This window comes from Protopterus annectens, chromosome 10.part0, assembly GCF_019279795.1.
Source record: "Protopterus annectens isolate FY-2018-M chromosome 10.part0, PAN1.0, whole genome shotgun sequence".
Taxonomy (NCBI): Eukaryota; Metazoa; Chordata; order Ceratodontiformes; family Protopteridae; genus Protopterus; species Protopterus annectens.
Window position 1 is genome coordinate 1,612,663,685 of NC_056744.1, and position 23,539 is coordinate 1,612,687,223.

General features: G+C 39.4%; 1 protein-coding gene across 1 annotated transcript in view; it reads left to right on the top strand.

Annotated features, from left to right (window-relative positions):
* Window positions 1-21,826, top strand: part of LOC122812866 — an 80,877-nt gene extending 59,051 nt beyond the window's left edge. Inside the window, exon 2 of the mRNA XM_044084909.1 lies at window positions 21,297-21,826. Coding sequence (XP_043940844.1) covers window positions 21,297-21,388 — 92 coding nt within the window. The 3' untranslated portion in view covers window positions 21,389-21,826. The remainder of the gene's footprint in view (window positions 1-21,296) is intronic.
* Window positions 21,827-23,539: the final 1,713 nt, after the last annotated feature.

Here is a 23,539-nt window from a genome sequence, read left to right on the forward strand (position 1 = left end):
TTTAAAAATTCCGTGGTGGAACCAAGATACTCAACAAATTCACCAGCACTAGATTCATCACCGTCCCATAAAATCAGTAAATCGTCAAGAAACCTGTTGTACATCACAATTTTTTGCTTGAATTTTGAGGGAAAAACATGAGCTCTCTCCCATGCTAACAAAACTAAGTTAGCAAACACAGGGGCACATTTCACCCCCATAGCAACCCCAGATCGTTGCTGATAAACCTCACCCTCAAATTTCATAAAATTGTTTTTAAGAACTATTTCCATAAGGTCATAAAGCAAATTAATCTTCTCCTTGTCAACAGATTTGATAGCATTAAGACTATCAAAAAACATTTCCAAACCTAGTTCCTGTGGAATGACCGAAAAAAGGTTGACTACATCAATAGTCAAAAAACCAAAAGAGTTGACATCATTTTTGCATCCCCTTAGTCTTTCCAAACAATGCCACGAGTCTCTCAAAATGTGAGAGACTTCTCCCAATGCTGGTTTAGAATATTCATCAACGTATGCTGCAAGTGGCTCTGTTTTGGACCCCCCAGCGGCCACAATTGGTCTAAATTGTAATTTGTCTGTCCCTTTGTGAACCTTGGGGATACCAAAGATATTGGGCATAGTAGGAAACTTTACAGTCAGGTAGTCGTATTCGGTTTCACAAATGACACCCTGATATAGTGCATCCAGTAGAAATAAATCAATCTTCTGGTATGCCCTATTGATTTCATTGACAGAAACCCTGGTGTAAGTACTATCATCTTCTAGAAGCTCCATCATACTTGAAATGTAATCAATGGTATTCATAAGAACCATGCCCCCACCTTTATCAGGTTTCATACATCTAATGTGCCTAGAGGTTTTTAGTTCCTTAAGAACCAACCTTTCATCAACAGATAAATTGTCAGGAATGGCACTTTTATTCAAACAAATCCTCCTGAGGTCATTCTCCATTAACTTCTCCAGAACAACTATCTCTGGGTTGTATGGAGGAATAAAGGTGCTCTTTCTTTTCAACCTAACCAAGCTTCCATTATTGACAGTTTCGTTGTATTGCTGGTCAGTAGCAAAATACAGTTGTTGACAGTTGTAGCTGTGTGGGTTGTTGACCCTCTGAAATAGCTTCTCAATCACAGCCAAAGGCATCAAAGGAGCTCTCACCTTGCCTAATGCCTTGCCTACCTTTTGGCGCTGCTTACAGGTCCTGCAGTACCCTGTCACATCTCTGGAAATTCCAGGCCAATAGAAGTTCTGCATAGTACATCTCTTTGTATGTTTTATGCCCATATGACCTGCAAAATGAATATCATGGGCTATGGCTAGAAGCGCCAGATGGAAAGCTCTAGGCACTGCCAACTGTTGTACCCTCTCACCTTCTAACCCTCCCTCAGGGGGTCCACACTCTATACAGTAACCCTTTGTCCCAGTATACAGATTCCCTCTTCCACTGAGAATCAAGTACCTCACTAGCTACCTGCCTCAGGCCTTGCAATGTAGGGTCTGAGAGCTGACCCTGTCTCAACTCTCTCTTTGTAACCCTTTCCAGCTTCCCTTCCACAGGAAGTCTGGAATCCTCTGACAGTGGTGCCTCACTGTCAGTCTGGGTACTACTACTCACCTCTACCATTGCAGTCCCTCTATCCAAGGGAACATCAGTAGCCACAAACAGCTGTGGCTTACCTTCAGTCTCACTGCTAGAGGGTAGCTCCCTCCCTGAAGTAACCACCTCACCAGTCCTGGCTGCAAGTATGCAGTCTGTCTGGGTCTCCCTCAGGATACCTGACCCACGGCTTGTCTAGAAGCCTGACTGCATGTAACTAACTGCATTAACACATGGTACTGCCTCATCAAAATCTTTCCCTCTCAGGACATCTGCTGGATGTCAGTTTAGTACCCCTGTTGTCTCAAGACAACTTACTGTTGGCATTTTGTCTTTCCCACTTACTGGTTCTCTCACCTTTTGTTCCCTACCTTTCCTGCATGGACATCTGTATGCTACATGGCCCCACTGGTTGCATTCAAAACATTTAACCCTAGGTCCTGGACACATACCTGGACTAGTGGCTTCCCCTGCTACTGGTAGATTATGTTGGGGCAGTCTGTGCTGCCCACCATGAGTTCCTTTAGACCTATGAGAAGTACCAGGGGTCCCTTTCCTGTTCAGGATTGCCCTGCTTGCTAGGTATAGGTCTCCCTTCTTCCCCAACTCATCTAAAGTAGCACATTGTCTATCAGCTAACCAGATCCTAATGTCCTCAGGCAAAGTGCTAAGGGCTTGTTCCCTCACCAAAAGATCTGTCAGCCCTTCAAAAGTGGCAACCTGACATCCACTAACCCACCTATGAAAATAAGTGCTCAGTTCAGCAACATATTCACACACACTTTCATCTGCCTTGTGTCTATGCTCATGAAACTTTTTCCTATAAGTTTCAGGTGTTAGCTTAAAAAACTCTAACAGACAATTCTTAACAGCAATATAATCAAAATATTCAACATCAGACATTTTTGACAAAACAGTTACAGCTTTACCATGGAGTAAGGGGGTCAGGAACCATACTCAGAGCCATTGGTCAACATCCTACTGTTTACATACCCTATCAAACAGATGAATGAAACTATCAGAATTATCCCCCTCTTTAAACTGCAGAAGAAATGTACTGGCCTTTTGTGCTTCTGTAGTCCAGTTACTCCCTTCCCAATTGCCTCCATGACTCTGGCTCTGGCAAAAAGTCAGCATCTCCGTCTCATGCTGTCCCTGCCTCTCCTTTTCCTCAGCTTCCAGGCATAGCAGTCTTTCATTCTCCTTAGCCTGTAGAAGATTCAGTCTCTCTGCTGCTTCTGTTTCCAAACACCTGGCCTCCAACTCAAGTCTCCATTGATCCAGATGGATTTTTAAGTCCTCTGCAGAAAGGTTGAGCTGTCCATTCTCTGAGTGCTGTGCATCTCCACTGCCAGTCTGATCATTCTTCAGATTGCCGTTTTCTGATGCAGCTGTAACCAAGGCTGCAATCATGTCTGCCTTAGTCAGGTTTTCATGCACCAGTCCCCTAGCCTGGCACATCTCAGCCAGCTTGTTCCATGTTCAGCTTTCTGTAATCCTCTGCTAACATGCTGCCTGCTCTCCCTGACTAATTAAGCTAAGAAAAGAAATAAAACAACTGTGATCTGAACTCTGAGTATTCACTGTGTTGCTGATTTGGAGTGCAAAACATCTTCAGTAATCACTGTACACAAGCTACAGGAATTCCCTCCACCCACACCCCTAAAAGCCAATTAGTATTTGCCAACCAATTACTATTTGGTGGGGAGATCCCACCACTGCCAAACCATTAATATGTGACACCCATGCACTGGCCCAGCAATCAAGGAGCCTCAATCCTCACCACTAGCACCAGTGAGGGGCATCCATATAGGGAAAGGAGAATAAATACACACACAGTAAAGTACAGTTTCCCTTAAGAGCACAGAGAAATCACAGTCACTCTGGGCTGGTTTCTCCCTTTCTCTCCAGGTCCCCAATAAGACTCCCCACTGGCGCAGCTATATGGTCCAGATCCCAGCCTAGTGGTTAAGCTAAAACCTCCAGCACCCTCTCTGTCCAACCAGTTCTTCATGTCCCTGCCCAAGTAGCTGACACATACACACTTTGAGATATGAGTTATAAACAAACACACAGACACTCCTGGGGAAGGCTGCAAAGATTCTCCAGCTATGCCCCCTTCTCTGCCAGGCTATAAGGTAGAAATCACTGCCACCAACCACTAATGTCGGCTACTAATAATGCCCTTACTAAAGGGTATCCAATTATTACTATGCAATATTATTATCCAAATGGTACGTGTGACTGAACAGCAAAGCTTATTTGGAGTGACTTGGTACATTATCACTATATACAGTATATGCAATGTACTCTAGAGCTTAAATTATCTCTACACAAAACAGCCACAGTTGAAAGGTTTAAAAATATTTGATAATAAATAATAAAAAGACAAGACACTACTTCTTACTACACAGTGCTAGTCAAGAGTACAGATATCACAGGGAAATACTTAAAATAATACAGTAGCAAAAGTTCTGACATCACAGAAAACAAACTAGTCTAATCTTCCTATTTCCTAGCTATACCTAAGAGAAAACACAATTCTAAAATCCTACTTATATCCAGAACAAAGGCAGAGTGGTGAGTTGGATATTCTCAAGACAAATGCTCTGAGCTCTCTGATTCTCTCTCTAAATTGATAACACAGTGCTGATTCACATTACATCATTATTCACACTTCCCTGGGTTCCCAGTCTAACAGTCTACATTCTTTAATAAGCTTACACCTGGTCAGGAAGCAGAGCAGTAAAAGACATTTATGCGTGCAAATTCTGGCCATCAACTCTGGCCTTAAAACAATAGCCAGAATTCATTCATCTAGACATTTTAGAGCCGACTTTAAAGATCAAAGAATTTCACCATGCTCGACTTATCAGCTTTGTTACAGCAGAGTGCACTGTTGCTACGTTTTTGAAGTTCCACATCTAACAGCAGTCTTTTCACATTTAAGAGAACAAGCCTGTGGCTTATTTTAATATTTACAAATGACAGAATTATTATATTACCCGCGGTAGTGGTGCTGCGGTAGCATTGTCACCTCCCAGCAAGACGTTGTCGTGTTCGATTCTCAGCTAGAGCGTCTTCTATGTGGAGGCATGCGTGAATGGGCGTGCCTTTGTTGAAGGTTGTGCATCAGGGCTGGTAACTCGGCATGTAAAAATCCACTATCAAACATTAACGGACCGGAGTTCCGCTGTGGCGACCCCTAACCGGGATAAGCCAAAAGATACAACAACAAATGACAGAATTATCTACAAAATTCTATCTAGCTAGGTTGGTGGCCTTCACATATCTTCACACCCATCACCATTTTACTGTTTTGTGCCTTACAGGCCCCCCATTTCCATGGCTGTTGATGGATCTTAACTGTCTATGCTATCAACCAGCCATTCTGTGATGTTGCCTGGGCTGAAATGGTCAGCAGTATAAATGCAATGGATGGTCAGAATCACAATTATGACATTGTCTGTCATGAGGCTTACAGCTTGCTTTGTGAAAGAAACTATTCAGCTTTTTTCTTCCTTAAAGCAAGGTACCTGAATTGGTGACATCTGGTACAGCATCTCTGTACTATTTTTGTCTTTCTTTCTTTTTTATATAGTTTTGTATGCAGGCATTTAACTTCAATTATCATCACACCTGAGTCATGGAACTCAACTGTCAGTTATATTAGTTTATATATAGGTTCGTAGATTCACAGGTGTGTATTAGGCTAGTGGCCTGGAGCCTATATAAGCCTAGCCCAAGAAGATTCCCTGACATCATGCCATCCAAAGTTAGTTCCCAGTGCCCCTGTCAAGCAAGGCTACATTCACATTTAAGAGAACAAGCCTGTGGCTTATTTTAATATTTACAAATGACAGAATTATCTACAAAATTCTATCTAGCTAGGTTGGTGGCCTTCCACATATCTTCACACCCATCACCATTTTACTGTTGTGTGCCTTACAAGCCCTCCATTTCCATGACTGTTGATGGATCTTAGCTGTCCATGCATTCAACCAGCCATTCTGTGACGTTGCCTGGGCTGAAATGGTCAGCAGTGTAAATGCAGTGGGTGGTCAGAATCACAATTATGACATTGTCTGTCACGGGGCTTACAGCTTGCTTTGTGAAAGAAACTATTCAGCTTTTTTCTTCCTTAAAGCAAGGTACCTGAATTGGTGATATCTGGTACAGCATCTCTGTATTATTTTTGTCTTTCTTTCTTTTTTATATAGTTTTCTATGCAGGCATTTAACTTCAATTATCATCACACCTGAGTCATGGAACTCAACTGTCAGTTATGTTAGTCTACATATAGGTTCGTAGGTTCATAGGTGTGTACTAGGCTAATGGCCTGGAGCCTATATAAGCCTAGCACAAGAAGATTCCCTGGTATCATGCCATCCAAAGTTAGTTCCCAGTGCCCCTGTCAAGCAAGGCCACTGAAGAGATCCCCAGGGTGAACTTCCTATTGCCCACCCACTCATCAATATTTCTCTTAAAGAGGGCCAGTGAAGTGCTCTGCTTGACATGAATGGGAAGTTTGTTCCAGAGTATGTGAAGTCTCTGAGTTAGGAACCTGTCCCTCCAGCATGTTCAGTTTATTGTGGTAATCCCGTAGCTTCTTGTTCTATGAATGCCCAATTTATAAGACATAAAATCATATAATCATTTGCCATGCCTTAATTTAGCCAAATTGTCAGCTTAGGCACTATTTGTTGATCAGGCAAATTGGTTAGGCAAAAGACAAATGTACTTTAACTGCAACTTGCTGCAACAGTATTATGTTGAACCATTAAGTTAGAATACCATTTCTGCAGCTGCCTTGGTCTTAATCAAAGTTGATCTTCCTGTAACAGTATTATGTTCATCCTGCCATTCATTAAGACATCCCTATCAGACTAAATCCTATAGGATCCCCTAGGGATAAGCAGTTTACCCCCAGATACTCTTAAGGTGAGGTCCTTCTAAAAGGGATGTCTTTAAGGCAGACAGCAATTTGTTTGGTGCTTTCACCAAAATCCTGGCAATGAGAGTATATTTTTTCCTAAATGGCTTACCCCCACCTCCCTCCTTTAGGTGGTGACATTGTTACCTACATCACCAAAAGCACCACTTTTTATTTATTTATTTTATTTTGCATTTGCTTACTAGGATGATCCGACTGGGCTAGTAGCCCATTTTCAGCAGAGACCCAGGAAGAAAAGCTCTAATGACAAATTCTACTGACACAGACATAACAATTTAGAGTAGAAATTGCAATAAATACAGTAAAAACAATAATTACAATAAACACAGTAAGAAACATAAGTCATCAATTAATACAAACAGAAGCATAGAAAATTATGTATATAATAGATGCAGAAACAATGTGTACAGATTTTACAGTAACGCCTAGAATTAGGGAGAGGCGTCACTTCTATAACAGAGAAAATATCTTCTTTTAGTAAGATTCATTTGCACAGACAGTAGGGATGACCATTACTGGTTTGGATGGTCATTGGTCACTATCATAGCCTCAAAAAAACAGCCCCCCCCCGATGTCTCCATCTGATCGTGTTAGAGGTAGTGGCCTAGGCTACTTTGGGCCCCTCAGATGGGCACACTGATCCTTCCAGCCTCTGCTACGAAATGCCAAAGTTGTTAACTAAACTCATGTTGCCTAGAATGTAGTCATGGTATTATCCCTGCATGCCACCAGCACAACTTGCATGTAACAATTTTGTATCATCCAAAATGCAAAGCTGTGCAAGTAAAATAATCTTACTTTACCCTTCTAGGTTGTTATTAAATGTGTATTTAATTAGGTTTATGGCACCGTTTGGGAACTGCTCCTTTCAAAAACAAACTATAGTGACATTGGCATGTACTTGTTGCCAACTTGAAAGTTTCAGTTTCAGTCTGTCTAGCCTGCAGTGCAGTTTATAGTTTTTTGTTTCAGTCTAACTTATCTCTACTATTCTGACTGTTTTAGCTAGATTTTTTTTCATAGTATTCCCTACTTCAGTCTATCTCACTACTTATAGCTTCATTATGATCGTCTCCCCAACCCCTATTCTAAGTGACTCCAGTTAATTTCTTTTACTCCTGAGTAAATTCCAAGCCCACCTCTCGTGTCCCATATGCAAATTTCAGCCAATTTGTTAAAAATTACTTGTACCCTTATAATTACCAATGCTTCACAAACACTTTTCAAGACGGACTCTTATATGTTACTTTCCTCATAATCCTCCCATTATACAATTTATCTAGAACCAAACCCTGACTTACCATCTCAGATTTCTCTCCACCCTTAGAATATCTCTGCTAAATGCTGGTTGTGTCAAAAATTAAATAGAGCTTGACACCTTCGTCAGCATATACAGGCCTTATACTGCAGCAATGACCAAGTCATGGCTTAAGAAGAATGCCCAAAAATATATCACTTTACTCAGGCCAGGGCTGGGAATCATAGAATTAAAACTCAGCAGCATATCCAATAGCTCTAATGACCATTATCCTAACTAGATAAGTCTAAACATCATCATCATCATCATCAACAACCCCTTTTTCCTATTTTCAACATGTGGTCAGAGCATTGTGCAAATGTCATCTCCTCTCTCGATTCAGTATCACTCTTCTCCCTTCTACAGGTCATGCCTGACTGTTTCAGTTCTCTTATGCAATCTGTCCTTCTCTTTGTTGGACTTTCTGTCTCTCCCAAATCCTTTCTTCACAAAATCATCTGCTGCTTTCTTGCACATCTGCCCGAACCACTGTAATCTATTCTCCATGACCTTCCCTACAACTTGGAGCTACGTTGACTTCTGGTCAAATATCATCATTTCTTCATCTAGCCTACAGTGTACATCCTATCAGCTATCTCAGGCCCTTCATCTTCATCACATCTACTTGCTCAACCGCTATACCTTCACTACCTAGGTTTATGTATCATACAGTGAAACAGGTCGCACCACTGTTTTTCTCACCTCACGTTTCAGTTTCTTTGGCATTCTTTTGTCATATGCTACACCAGACACTCTGTACCAGTTGACCGCAGCCCGTCTGATTCTAGCTTTGACCTCCTCATTCAGACTTCCCTTCTCATCAATACTTCTCCCAGGTTCTTGAAGCTGTTTACCTATTCCACTATTTTCCCTTTTACTTCAGTTCTCAACTTCTTCTGATTTCCCCCATTTGCTGCCAATGCAGCTGTCTTGAATGTACTGTTTCATTCCGTTTCTTTAAAAAAAAAGCATAACAAGCTTTTTTCTCTATCTGTAGCTTACTTCTCTCCACTGATAAAAACAAATTCCAAATCGTATAAACATATAATTAAATCCTCTCCACAATCTTCCTTAGTAATAATATTGAGAGACTTCAGTATTAACATTCCTGACCCATAAATAATGGATTTCTAGCGGACATAAATCTTCTTCAAATGGTTAAAGTGCCAGCACATCCTTATAATCAGGAAAAGAAGAAATAATCCTAACTCCTTCTCTTCACATTTAGCACTCGTCCAAGCTTTAATGACTATCACCCAGTATTATTCACATTTACTGTTATAATCCTCAAAAATAGCCAGTAAAAAAATCACAGAATAACATCACTAAACTGAAAAATAAAATAAAATATAATCATAAGTCATTAAACTGGGACCCTGTTCTACAATATTGTGAAACAGACGCCAACACCTTAACATCCATGCTGCTTGATTTACAAAAAAAACATTTCTGTCTTATCACTAGAATAACATATTAACAAATGCCAAGCACTACCTAAACAAAGAGGCAAGCAAAATAAGTCCTCAATGAAAATGAAACAAACTTACCTAAGAAATCAATTGCCTTCAGCAAGAATCAAACTTCCTGCGCTATCAAAAACCTTGTTTGAAATAGACATGTCAAATCCAGCAATATCCCATAAGATTTTTTCATAACATTAAATCACATCCTCTCCTGCCATGATTTCTCAAAAGAATTACCTAATCAGCAACAGTGACCTAACCCGCCATCTACTGCTTGATTATTCCCCTAGATATATATATATATATATATATATATATATATATATATATATATATATATATATATATATATATATATATATAAAGAAAAATAAGAAGCCAAAGACCTTTATGAAAAATTCATAATTTTCCCAATGGATCTAGTATGAAGACCAGTAGTTACATAAATTGTTGCCATGGCCAAACAATCAGACTGGTACCCACACAGACTGAAAGAAGGCATTGCCAAATTGCTGATACTGAACAAATGCTGGCCAATCATTGCTGGTGTTCCTCTTCCACCTTGTCTGCATTGTCAGTCATATACCCTATCAGCTTGTACATTGGACAGCTGCCACTTTTGCCCCACCCCCAACCTAACTATGGGTCTGCTGATTTCCTACAACCATGGTTTATCCAGTCATGTACAGAACACCTCATTATCACTTTCCATTACACATTGGAGCAGTTCCTATAAATTAGTGATATTTCTTTTACAGGAAAGTCTGCAGTAACAAAGCCACTGCAAAAATTACCAAAACTTTCTGCTACTTTTGTTTTGAGGCATACCTAATGTCTGTCATCTGTAGGCAAGATATTTCAAAATATTAAAAACAAAGAAAAAAGTCACAACTGAGGGCAAACATAGCACTACTCCAAAAAATAAATAATATAACTATAGCAGCAAATGAAGCAGTGATTGAACCACACAGTCCACAAAATGACTGACTCATAAAACGAGTTCATTAACAGTAAGCGCTTTCACATAGGAGCTTCGTCAGACGATGTTTGTCTTTCGGCATTTTCCCGGAACTCTGGTCCGTTAATGATTGGCAGTAGATTTTTATGAAATGCTGAGGTGCCAGCTCGACGCCCAACCTTCAACAAAGGCGCGCCCATTTACGCACGCATGTCTTTCGAACGCTACCCAACCACAGGGAGGACATGCAGACTCCACACAGGAGGCACTCCCAAGCCATGCCGAGAATCAAACAGGAGAACCTCTTGCTGTGAGGTAACAACGCTACTGCTGTACCACCGCGGAATTTTGATAAAAAACAATATACAGTCAAAAAGCACTTAAATCCTACCCAACATCCAATCAGCACTCACTCAGATAATCAGCCTAAATTAAAGCAATAGGCAACATTTGTCATAGTAAAAAACTGCAAAACATAAAAAATAATAATGAATAATAAAAACTAAAACAAAAATCATAACAAATAATATATATAATTCATTAAAACCACAAAATCCATGTATTTCTGATGCTTGAAATGTAGTCTAACTGTGAGTTTCCTAGACTTTAACACAGGCTTAATAGAGGCTCTCTCATTGAGCCCCTTGCCTCTGTCCACCCTCAACCTCAGAATCCACTTTACCTCCTTATTCTCAGTATGATTCCTGATATCCCCTTCTGAGATTGAGGGTGGACAGAGGCAAGGGGCTCAATGAGAGTGCCTCTATTAAGCCTGTGTTAAAGTCTAGGAAACTCACAGTTAGACAGACTACATTCAAGCATCAGAAATACATGAATTTTATGGTTTTAATGTATTATATATATTATTTCTTATGATTTTTGTTTTCGTTTTTATTATTCGTTATTACTTTTTATGTTTTGTAGGTTTTTTTACTATGATAAATGTTGCCTGTTGCTTTAATTTAGGCTGATTACCTGAGTGAGTGCTGATTGGATGTTGGGTAGGATTTAAGTGCTCTTTGACTGTAAGTTGTTTTTTATGGTCTGATGAAGCTCCTATGAGAAAGCGCTTACCATTAATAAACTCGTTTTATGAGTCAGTTATTTTGTGGACTGCATGGTTCGTTCACTGCTTCGTTTGCTGCTATAGTTATATTACTTGAAAAAATTAGTTTGCACACAACTCTCAAATTATAACCAAGAGTTCATTCTCCTTTTCCAAAACCAACACAGTTATGGAAAGGGAAAAGCACTTCTTTGAGCCGTCCTGTCTTTACCTGATGTCATCATCACTAACATGGAAGGAGGTAATCTAATTTGGGCTGTCATCATAGACCTTACCAAGATATTTGACTTGGTCAACCACATTCTGCTAGGCAATGCCTTTTTTGCAGTGGTTCTACTAGCAAGGTAACAAAGTAGCACAAGTACTCTCTTTCAACGAGGAGCTAAAAAAGTAAAAGACAGCTCCTTCCCCTCAGACCTCACCCCTTTAAAAAGGAGTTCCACATGAATCACCCTTCCCCTCAGACCTCACCCCTTTAAAAAGGAGTTCCACATGAATCACTTCTTCATATTTATAAATGAATGTCCTCCCCACTTTGGAAACATACAATAATTGTATACTTGGGACTAGGTAGATCAGACCTCCCCTGTCCTTGGGTAATCAAAGTTCTTCTTGAAAAGCTTCATGTTCTTATATCTGCTTGGATAAAGAAAATGCATTTCATTCTTGGGTATAAACAAATAAGCACATGCCATTTGGACTCAGCAAAAATTAATTTACTGCCCAAAAAAATGCTGAATTCGAATCATCAACCTCATTTTGGATATAAACCACTTGATCAGACAAATACTTTGAAATATGTCTTGATCTTAATCTTAACATCTGACATCACATTCTGGAAACTATTTCAAAAAATAAATAAACCTGTGCTCTGGACATGGACAAGTTCACATTTTCTGACTCCAGTTTGCTAATACTATTGGCTGAACTGGAATATGATTTTAGAGTTGTTGCCACAGCCTCTAAGAGGAACCAGACTGCTTTACGAATGACTGCTAACAAGATTTGCCACTTACAATACTCTTTCTCCTCACCATGAGCCCCAATGAGTAATTCTATCCAAAGCCACTTGGGTCTGAATCCAGCAGAAAGGTGTCCTACTTACAAGCCTTCCTTCATTTCAAACTACTGAAAATAAACTAATTTCCCTTCTTTGCCAACAGACTACTACGCAGTCCTACTATAGGCTTTGATCCGCCCCTTTATTGCTCGATTTTGCTCCACGATAAACCTGCATACAATGATGACAGTTTCAATATTTTAGGGCCCCCAAATCTGGAAAACCCTTCTCTCAGACACAAGAAACAGATGATCTTATCTCTCCATTTGTAGAGCTAAAGCAAAATCTAACAAAATTGCCAAATTTAAGTGCTTCAAAGATTACACTCCAGGTGATTTGATTGCTTTCCCTGCAGCGCAGCATTAGAGGGGTGTTTCATTTCTGACTATGCCACCCTTAAGATAAGATGTTAAACCAAGGCCCCATCTGCTTGAGTTGGTGATAGCTCTGGTAGAAGTAAAAGATCCCCTGGCACCTATCAAAAACAGTAGGGGAAGTTCCTCTTTGTTCTGACCAAATTTCATCCAGTAGTATAACTACCGCCTTGGGTCTCTGCTGAAAACAGGCCATTAGCCTAGTGGTGGTGGTAACCTCGTCGAGAAGAGGATAAATAATTTAAAAAATCATTTTCCCTAACCCTATATGCTGTATATTCTTTGAGCCCTCCCTCTCCATAGTAACACATTCTCTATTTCTTCCCCTAACATTTGGAACTTGAAAAAACAGCGCCAATGCAAACTATAGTTTTATAATCTGCAAAAGGGAAACACACATGGGCACTGCGATTTTCAAGAAAATTCTGCTGAAGTAGGAAAATTTACTTTTGCATCTGACATTTAGATGCTTGAAGTACAAAGTAAAATTGTGCTCTCTCAACTTTTTCCAGTTTCAATGTACTTAAATGTATGTTTATTTATTGATTGATTTTAACTTTGGCATTTATTCATTATTCTCACATTTTATTATTGCTTTCACAAATAAATTAGCCTGTAACAATTTTTTCTTGTAACATGTATTTCTTGACTACAAACTCCCAGGTAATGTCTGTGAATAGTTATGTGGGATCATGGCTCTTCCCCCTCCAATAATCACATCCATCCATCCACGTGCCCTTTTCCCATTTTTGCACATGGGAGTGGGGTGTCACTTCAAAAGTGATAATCAGCTAGAGTCAATGCTTATACCACTGGGTGGCTATTAAAATGAATATATAATCACATACATAAACAAGATTAGATGAATGATACAGAAAATGTCCAACTTATTTAGTGGAGGGAAAGTGCAAAACAGTGCACAGGCAAAGCGTCAGTCAAGAAAAAGAGTAAACAACTTGGGGAGGTAGCAGCAACAACAGAGAAAGGGTGCTTGAGGTACTCATATTAGATGACCCCAAGGTAACAAAAGCAATATGAGAAAGTAACAAGGGAGGGACAGAAGACACAATTGGTAAGCCGTTATCTACAATACAATAGGTGTTTCTGAATACCTCATCAGTATATTGCCATATAAAGGCAGACTAAAACATTGTAACATGTAGCCTTAAGAAAAGGAGAAGGAGATGTGTAAGAAACTTTCAAGTGACTAAAAAAAAATCACAAGAGCATAAGGAAGTACAAAACTAAAAAAAAAAGATGTCTGGAAAAGAGAGGCTGTATTCCAAGGACACAGTGAAGCATTTTTTTACACAAAAGGTGGTAAATAATCAAAGCAGAATTTCTGAAGGCATAGTAGGGTAAAAGTAGTGAATAAGTTCAGAAATGCATGGGGCATACATAAAGCCATCCTAATGAGGACTGGAAATGCAGAAGGGGAACAGCTGTTACCCAGAAAAAAAAATAGGCAGACAAAATGAGCTCTCTCTCCATATCTACAATCAAACCTAAGTTTGTATATCTTTGCTTTGTTTAAATTTCGGTCCAGAAGTATTTAAAGGGAGATTTACAAAAGGAGATGTTTTTATATTAGTTGTTTACAGTTCTTTTTGCACCATCCTACAGATTTAATAATCCCCCTGTCTTTGAGCTTTTCTACAATGTATGAAACTTGTCATATAAAATGGTTTACAACAGAAAATTTTATACCTCAGTTAGCAGTAAATGCAGCTAAAGCTTTAAGATGAAGTGGCCTTATCTGTGGCAAACCCTAAGATATTTGGAACTGCAGAAAAATAGTTAAGTTGGTTAAAGAAGTTACATAATGAGTTTTAGGTGGGGGTAATCATAAATAGCATATTTTACAACTATATAGATATTCTCAAGAAGCCAGCACTGCCGTTTTACCTTCAACTAAAACTTTAGTAAAGCTTTAGTAAAGTTATGAAACAGAATCAGAGTTGAAGAGTTGTTAAAAGAATATGAGAAAAATGAGAATAAGTTGTTTGATACACACACATATATATATATATATATATATATATATATATATATATATATATATATATTTTAATATACATATATAGGTAACTACTTCTAATACTCAAACAGCCATGTCATCGAATCTCATTTTCACAAGATGAAAACTGCAAAACAAAATATCCAAATGGCGATTTTTTTCCCAGGGCAAGTAAATACTTCAAAGAAACACACATCAGGGTAAATAAAACCCTCCTAGGTGGGAGTCTATGCCCCCCATACCCCCTAGCTATATATACCAACTCTGGGCTCACACTACAGTGTAAAAAATGACATATTGGACAAGTGTTTAATTGCCCTGGGAAAAATTCCTTGTTTTGGTATTTTATTTTCGCGATTTTTCATTTCACAAAAATGAAATTCGATGATATGGCTGTTTGAGTATTAGGAGATCTATACATAGATATAGATATATATGCACAAACACACACAGCTGTATAGCTATTCAGTGCTCTTTATACTCCACTTAGAAGTTATTTCAAAATAGGAAGACTGGTCTATTAAGATTTAAAACACTATATGAGTTTAAGCTGAACTCCCAGAAATCTAAAGCTTGAAAGGGAAGGGAACAGCTGTAGGGTTTAAATAGTCTAAAGGACTAATGAGGAACTTGTGAAATCAGTTTCTGTGAAACACAGAAGAAAAAATTAAAGTAAATTATGGGCCAGATTCCAAAAGAGTGGATCTCAGGGCAAGTCTGCCCTGACTCCAAAACTTTTGAGCTCAGTGTTCATAGGTTCATAGGAGAGTATTAGGCTAACATCTTAAGAGCCCTTTCAAGCCTAGCCAATATATCCCAGTTTTACCCAGTATATGGACCCTAGGAGCAAGAGGATGGCATGGGTTTGTGCCTATGTCTTGAGTTCTTCAGTATCTCACAGACTGACCCTGTCCGTAAGGGAGATAGGTGCTACCCTAGGTGTGAATTTGTTTAATGTGAATAGGAAGCCTGTTCCAAAGAAGGGGCAATATCTGAGACACATATCTGTCTCTCTAATATGTTTTGTTTGAGTCACTGACAAAGTTTAGGTCCCTAGGTCCGGTGCCCCTCATACTGTTTGACTTGTGGATGTGTAGCCACTCAATCAGGGCTAGATTTGTGAGTGCCTTGTAGGTCAGGCATAGGTCAACCCTCAATAGTTGTTAGGAGACAGAGTAAAGGGATATAGCTTTTAGTCTATTTGCATAGGTCATGTTGTTTACACCCTGTATTTTCTTTGTGAGGAACTTCTGAGGTCACTCCAGCTGCTGTAAGTGCCTAGTCAAATACATGCCAAATGGTGCATTCACTCGATTATTGATCTAACGAGGGCTGAGTACAGTGGAACTATAATTACCTTGGATCTGGGTGTCATACCTTTGTTTATAAGTTGTGCCACGTAGAAATACTTCCACTATGTACACATGACTGTCAAACTTCAGGCTACTATCTATCTGTGTACCTAAATCTCGCACCTCTGAGTCTACTGTTAGGGTTGTCTTATTGATGTTGTAATTTGCAGGGGTAGTTGAATTGCCAAAGGGTATGATAATGCATTTTTTCAGATTTAGTCTTAGGCATGGTTTTAACACCAATCATTTGTCTGGTCTAGGCCCTCCTGAGGGATAACTACATCATTAGTGGATTCAGTGATTGCACCCAGCTTGCAGTCATCAGCAAACTTTGTCATCCAGAGGCCTACCACATTTGCCTTGACATCAGAGAAGTATATTCTGAACAGGAGTGGTCCCAGCACTGAACCCTGTGGCACAACATTAGTAAGTGGCCTCTTGCTCGATCTGGATTCACCCACTTTAACCACATGTGTTCTGTCCATGAGTCAATTGGCTATCCATCTGGTGACATGGGGATTTATGCCCAGTTTTGTGAATTATAATACCCAAGTGGGAAATTGTGTCAAATACCATGGCCAGGTCAAGGTAGACAGTATGTACTGCTTTACCCTCATCCATGGCCTTAGTGACTTTTTCATTGAAATCCATCAGACTCAGTAGGCATGACGTACCTTTGACAATGCTGAATTGGGTCGAGTCCAGTGTTTGGAGGGTCCTATGTCATTATTTTTTCAGGTCCATGATTTTTCTTTCCATAGCCTGATATATAAGACTAGTTATATTTATGGGTCTGTAATTTCCCAGGTCAGTAAATGGTCCCCCTTTATGCAGAGGGTTGACTGTTGCTGTCTTCCAGTCTATCGAGACATAGCCAGGCTGAAGGATATGGTTAAATACAGGTCCTGACGGACCTGATAAGTCCTGACTTAAGTTACTTAAGAGGCAACATCATAAACTGGTCAGGTGCTACTGAAGCCATGTTTTTAGCTTTACAGTTCACAGTGGTAACCTGTTCTTTGGTGATAACTGGCAGTGGAGTGGTGGAGGGTATTTCTTAGAGAAGAACTGGGGGTGATGAAGAGGTGAAATTTGAGCTGAATTTGTCAGCCAGCAGATTTGCAATGTCTTCTGGCAGAGTATAGGTAATACCATCTCTAACTAATTGTACACATTGTTGGGTGTTGCCCTTAAAATTGTGGACATAACTGAAAAATGTCTTATGGGTATCCTTATCTTTGGAGGCTATTTTTATGAGTTAATGGAGGGGTAGTTAAAATCACCCATGAGTATGATACTGGGCTGGATGGTGAGTGATTCTAGTAACTTCAGGGATGATGTATAGGTTTCCTGGCTCATGGTGGGGGACCTGCAGCTAACAAGAATATAGTAATGGATTTTTCCCATGGTTAGTTGGACATGGAGTAGCTCCAGCATGCCATGTTAAGTTTGTGTATGCTTTATGTAGGTAGATACATCTCCAGTTTTTGCTCTTTCTTGTTCAGTGGGTGGTTGAAATGTATGAAAGGCATTATAACTATGCACTGTAAGAGTGCTTTCCTTGGCTTTGAACCATGTTTCAGTAACTGCACAGACACCAGCATTCTCCAGGATGAAGCGAGCTACTAGGGAGTGCAGTTTCTTGTTGAGACTCCTAGCATTGAGCAATAGACCTTTAACTTTTTCATTGAGTAGCATTTTTTTATGTTGGAAGGTTTGTCTATTTGGCAAAACCTAAAAAGGTGCTATAAGGGTAGATAATGTTTTGTCCAATATCCAAAAGCCTAGAGGTGACAGGTAAAGACCAACCGTGGCAAAGCAGAGTGTTCTGTCAATCATGTCCTCCAAGGCTGACAAGTATTGGACCCTTTTGGAATGATACTAGTAGCTAGGCCAATTGTTAAAGTCGATCATTTTCTGCCAGTATTGTGACATCATCCTTGGAGATGGTAGAATGCTGCTCAGTTATAGACTCACACCTGCCTGTGTCACATTTTCTGAGAACTCGATCATGTCTGTCTTCATATAGTCCAAGGAAGTATGTCTCAGGTCATTCATGCCTACATAGACTATGACTGACTCATACTGGTACTTAGAGGTAACTGACCTGAGTGCTTGTGTGATCAGCAGAATCCAGGCCCTTGACAGGCAACTAACTGCAACCTTCTCCTTATGAGAATGAGGGTCTCCTATGACCAAAATATTGGGTTTTAGAATGTTTTGCCTCATGGGCTTGGAAGCTGAGACACAATGAGATGTGGTCTTATGTGTTATAATGGGAATTGTCTTGTTTGTGTGCATGTGGAGTTTCTAAGGACTGTATCTGAAACAACTTTGAGGCTTGGGTAAGTTACATGTCAGCTCCTCCACATATGTAGGTCTGTGTGTGGTCCTTTGTGGGTGCAGTGAATGATGTGTTTGAGTCTTTGGCAACCTGTTTGTTGCTTTTTGTCTGCATGTGACAGTCTAGCCTCCAGTGACAATGTGTAACTACATCTCCCACATATTATAGTTGTTTGTTTGAGAATTAAATGGCTGTGTACATAAGGCAATTGCTGCAATGCCTCAGGATGCCCATCTCCACCAAGCTACATGCAGAGATAGCAGTCAAATGCCCATCCATGGTTGCAAGTCCTAAAGTGAAATCAGCCCTCTCCTGCCACAAGAGTCACCTTCTTAATGTAAAATGACTGGTTTGGAGCCCAAGTATTAAGGAACCACAAACAGATGTCTAATACTAACTAAGAAACACTAGATTCAATGTCTTTCAGAGCAGAACAGCAGCCCTTACAGGAGTTTGAAAATGCAACTTTAAAGAAGTGCAAAAAAAAGCCAATAAATAACGCAGTAAACTTTCACAGCATAATTAAAATAAACAATGTTTCTAGATGTTTGCATCTGTACAGGCCACTCTCAAAGCGAGCAGTTCTGTGCAAATGTGCTGAATTTATACTGGCACTGGAAATACAGAAAAGTGATCACTGAACCCTCTGGCCAATAAAATGACTACACTTACAACCCTTCTGTGTGCTTCCCAACTCAGATAAACCAGGCAAACACCAACACACTAGTCTTTGTCCATTTTTGTCTGTAGTGCTTTCTTGAAAATGTTTAAACATTTCTTACATATATCTTTATGGGAGAATTTAAAAAAAAAGCACCAGGGAGCATCAAAGAACAGGACAGGACAGTCTCCCTAGAGGAAAATGTGAAGGAGTGTGGGATTTCCTAACATGCAGGGATATCACATAGTGGCCTGGCTCTCAATGTTAGTAAGATGCTAAACAGAAGACAGAGATCTGGGATGAGTTTAGAAAGAGACGAGGACTTATATAATTTAAACTGAGTTTGATAATGTACATTTATTTAACAACGCAGCTCATTAACACTGAAACTACTTCCTCACTCACTGCACCCCATATACATTGCTCATATTTTCTTCTATCTTGACTTTGATGTTGTCAGTATTACAGAAGGCAGACAGAAACAGCATATGCTAACCAGGTTAGAAAAAGTATCCGCAAACCCCCTGTTCAGTGTAGTCTGAGAGCACTGTCTTGTAAAGTGAGTTGGTCAGAATTACCCATTATGCAACTAGAGACGGACAGATTCAGTGCAGAAGGTGCTAGGGTAAAGCTGATCAACAGCTTGTTTCCATAGCCATTTATGCTATACAGCCATGGTTCTTCACACTTTTGTACAACAGTTTGTGGTCTATAACTTTTACATATTGACTAGGATAAACTAATGGAAGCTCTCTGTGACTAGTACTGCCATGGTATATTTTTATGGCTGCAGTGTTCCATTCTCAATGATGTCAATGTTCTTTCTGCCTGAACTAATATTACTGCAGAATATACTAATAAGCCTAGTAACAGCCCTACTAAACAACAAACCGTGTATGATGGTGGTTTGTTGTCAGCGGGGTTGGTCTGACATTTCAAGGTTTTGTTGATGTGCTGTAAGCGACTTTTGATAACTCTGTTACTTTTCTCAGTAATGGGGAAACTTGTCACATCTGATGCCACATCCCATTGTGAGAACCTTTAATTGCTTGACCTGTGCTTTGGGCTCCACTGTCAATCATTATTTCGTCTAGTCTTGCAAAGAAAGATGTGCACATCTACATTATTATCTGCAACTACCTGGCTTGATACAGGTACAGACATATAAATAAAAACTGGTGTTTAGAATATCTATTGACAGCAGAAATTGGCAATTATTTATTTCAAAAATATCAAATGCAATACATATATTGTCATGGTTTGCATGGTTTCCCATACAGCTCCAACAGTTCTCTTGTATTAGCATTTTGTCATTCTGAACATATAGTATGGAATTTGCACATTTTATCAATGTCCTCTAGTTCAATATCTCAGGTTTTGTTTCTGGATTATGCAGTTTAGGAACCATGTCTGTTAAGGGCCACCAGATGTGTAAATTACTCTGTAGATACAGCCTTGTGTTATGAGAAGCTTGCATTGTGACTTAGCTGATACAACATGCATTGATTTCACACAAACATAACTAGTGACTTGTGATCTTTTGTTACAATGACTGACTTTTCATGAGGTAAGTATGCTAGTGATATTGTATTCCATAAGAAGCTGTGAGCACATTTCACTTGATATTACCAGATCAGGAATAACACCTTAAATTAGTGTTTTAGAAACAAAACAATCAGCTTGTTGTTCTACACAAAGGAAACACTTAAGGATTCCATGTTGCATCTATTTCTGAAATGTATGACATGTTGTATCATAATAGTTTAGACCAGCATCCAGAGTAATCAATGACTTCATCTCATTGAGTCTTTAGTGACTCGTGTCCAGGGTACTCTCTCTTTTTGTTTAAATGATGTCACAGAATATCTAGTTTCTCCACAACCTTTGCTACAGAGAGGCAGTTTGACATTCCCATGAATCTGCACAGGTCAGCTTTGTTTTACAGGGTCTGGCATTTTCTATATATCTCTCTGGCTTCGTTTTATTTTTATTTTGTTATTATCTGGACCACCATTGCCTGTATGTAGAATTCCAAAGAACAAAATGCTTTTCTTTTGCTCTCTGTTGCATTTGTCACTATAAAACAATAACCCTTACTTGGCAGCTCTGTTTAACATACTGAACAGGTTTGTGTCATGATTTTCTTCATAGACAACTGCATCAGCAGCTTCGCTTACTGCACCTCTTGGCCTGGAAAAATCTTGAGATGCACTCATTCCAAATGGCAAGTATTCCAACACTAATGACCAAACGGACTCCTGAATATGTTTAGAAATTGAGATTTTTCATCAAGAAGTGTCAACCAGTGTTTTCATCAAGCTTGCTGATCCCTTTTGTATTTGCAAACTTATGGTTGAGCCCTGCAACACTTTGGATTTTGTCTGAACATTTCTATAAACCAGTACTTCATTTCTGGAGATCAGGACATATACCTACAGAACGATCCTTTCAGTGCCAAATGCAGGTCTGGAATGCTTAACAATCCTATTCAGCTCCGACTGCAGTTTGTCCTTGATGTGTATGTTGGACTTTCTTTGTGGGTCCACAAACAGTTTTTTGTCTTGCTTTACAATGAGTTTAGCTGTTGCACTAAAGCTAGCAATATTGTCAAAATTGTTTGGACATGCCTCTTTTAAATCAGATATGTCTTTAAGAAATAAATATTACTGTGTTTCCCGTTATTTCACTTTTATGCAGATATGATTGCAGCAGCATTACCTATCCAGACAACAGCTATGGCTGGCCTTGATATAGTCACAACATGAAACGTAGCATATATCCTTTAGAGGTTTTCACTAGCATGATGCAACTATGGTCTCAAGGCAAGGAATTTCATCATCATCATCACTGTATGATGCTAGCTTGTCTCACTAGCTGTAAATGCCTCAGGATATGTGCAAAAGAGCCATATATTTCTTTGAATGCATATATTTCTCTGAATGTACATACAGGAATCATATTCCCTGATGCTTGCAAGTCAAGTTTCAGATGAAGTGGGTACTACAACACATGTGAGTAATATCAAAAATTTGGCAAGGTAAAAGACAAAATTAGGCTACGTTGGTGTCATTGTCTGTAACTCAGAAAGCATTTTGGAAGATAGTCATGGATATTCTTGGGTCTGATAGTAACCCAAGTACCATGGATATTCTTGGGTCTGATAGTAACCCAAGTACCGTGGATATTCTTGGGTCTGATAATTACCCAAGTACCACAGGAGAGAAGTACATCTCATTGGTGATAGACCATGCTGTAAGTTAGACTGAGACAGTGGCTCTGTCCTCTGTTCTAAACTTTGGCTCTTGATGATTGTCACTGTTGAAATGACACCCCAAAACCATGTGCAAAAATAGTGAAAACGAGTTCTGGATGAATGGTAAGGAGGAAGAGTTGGTTTCAGAAGCCTAAGAACTATCCCTATATAAAGAGAGGTATGCTGGCGAATACTGTGGATATAATGTATAGATGCAATTGTGATGTGCATTGTCCATCTTTGCATGTAATATCACTTGATTCTGGGAATGTGTCCATAACCTGTCTATACACTGTAGACAAAGTATTAGCTTTATCTGTTTTTAGTACAGGAGAACTTTTTATCAAATTGCAGTTGATGGAGAGGAAACTCTTTGGAATTGTTGAGGGTACCGATTGACCTTGCAACATATCTAGTAAGTACTACCATGACGAGGCAGAACGATTAGGTCATGCCACTGGTTCTAGATACAGAATCAATAGAAACACTTAAACCTGTTTATTTAAGTATGCCTATTACACCTCAGATGAAGAGCATGGCCAGCAGCTACATTTCTGAACCTGAATAAAAGTAAATGTTTCAAGCTTAGTCTTCAGATGTAAAAGAAAACTTCACCAACACATCAATACTAAACACCTTATCTTACAACCCACTAAATGTAACCCAATTATCCCCACTTTAATATTCTAACCAAAGACAATACCGTCATCTCCCCAATAGAACACACCAAACTATTTGGTGTTCAGCTTGATTACAATCTCAGATTTGACACTCACATTTCTTTTACCATAAAAAAGGTTCACAAAAAAACAGGTGCATTGTACAGAAACAAACAATTCCTCACCATGACAGCCAGAATTTCTGCTGCCAGTTCCCACCTAATTTCCTCTTTACTCTATGCCTTTCCTATACTTACCTACCTTAGACAAACAGACCTAAACTAGCTCAAGGCTTGCTACAATAAAATTGCTAAGTTTGCCACTGGTGCATCTTATCACAGCCACCACTGTGTCTCACTTAGAGAACTTGACTGGCTTAAACTCCCTCAACTTCTTCACCTGAATCAACTCTCCCTTACCCACAAGTTAGTAAACCATCCTCTTAAAGTCCCATCCCTTCAAAACCTTCTCCAGCCCTACTG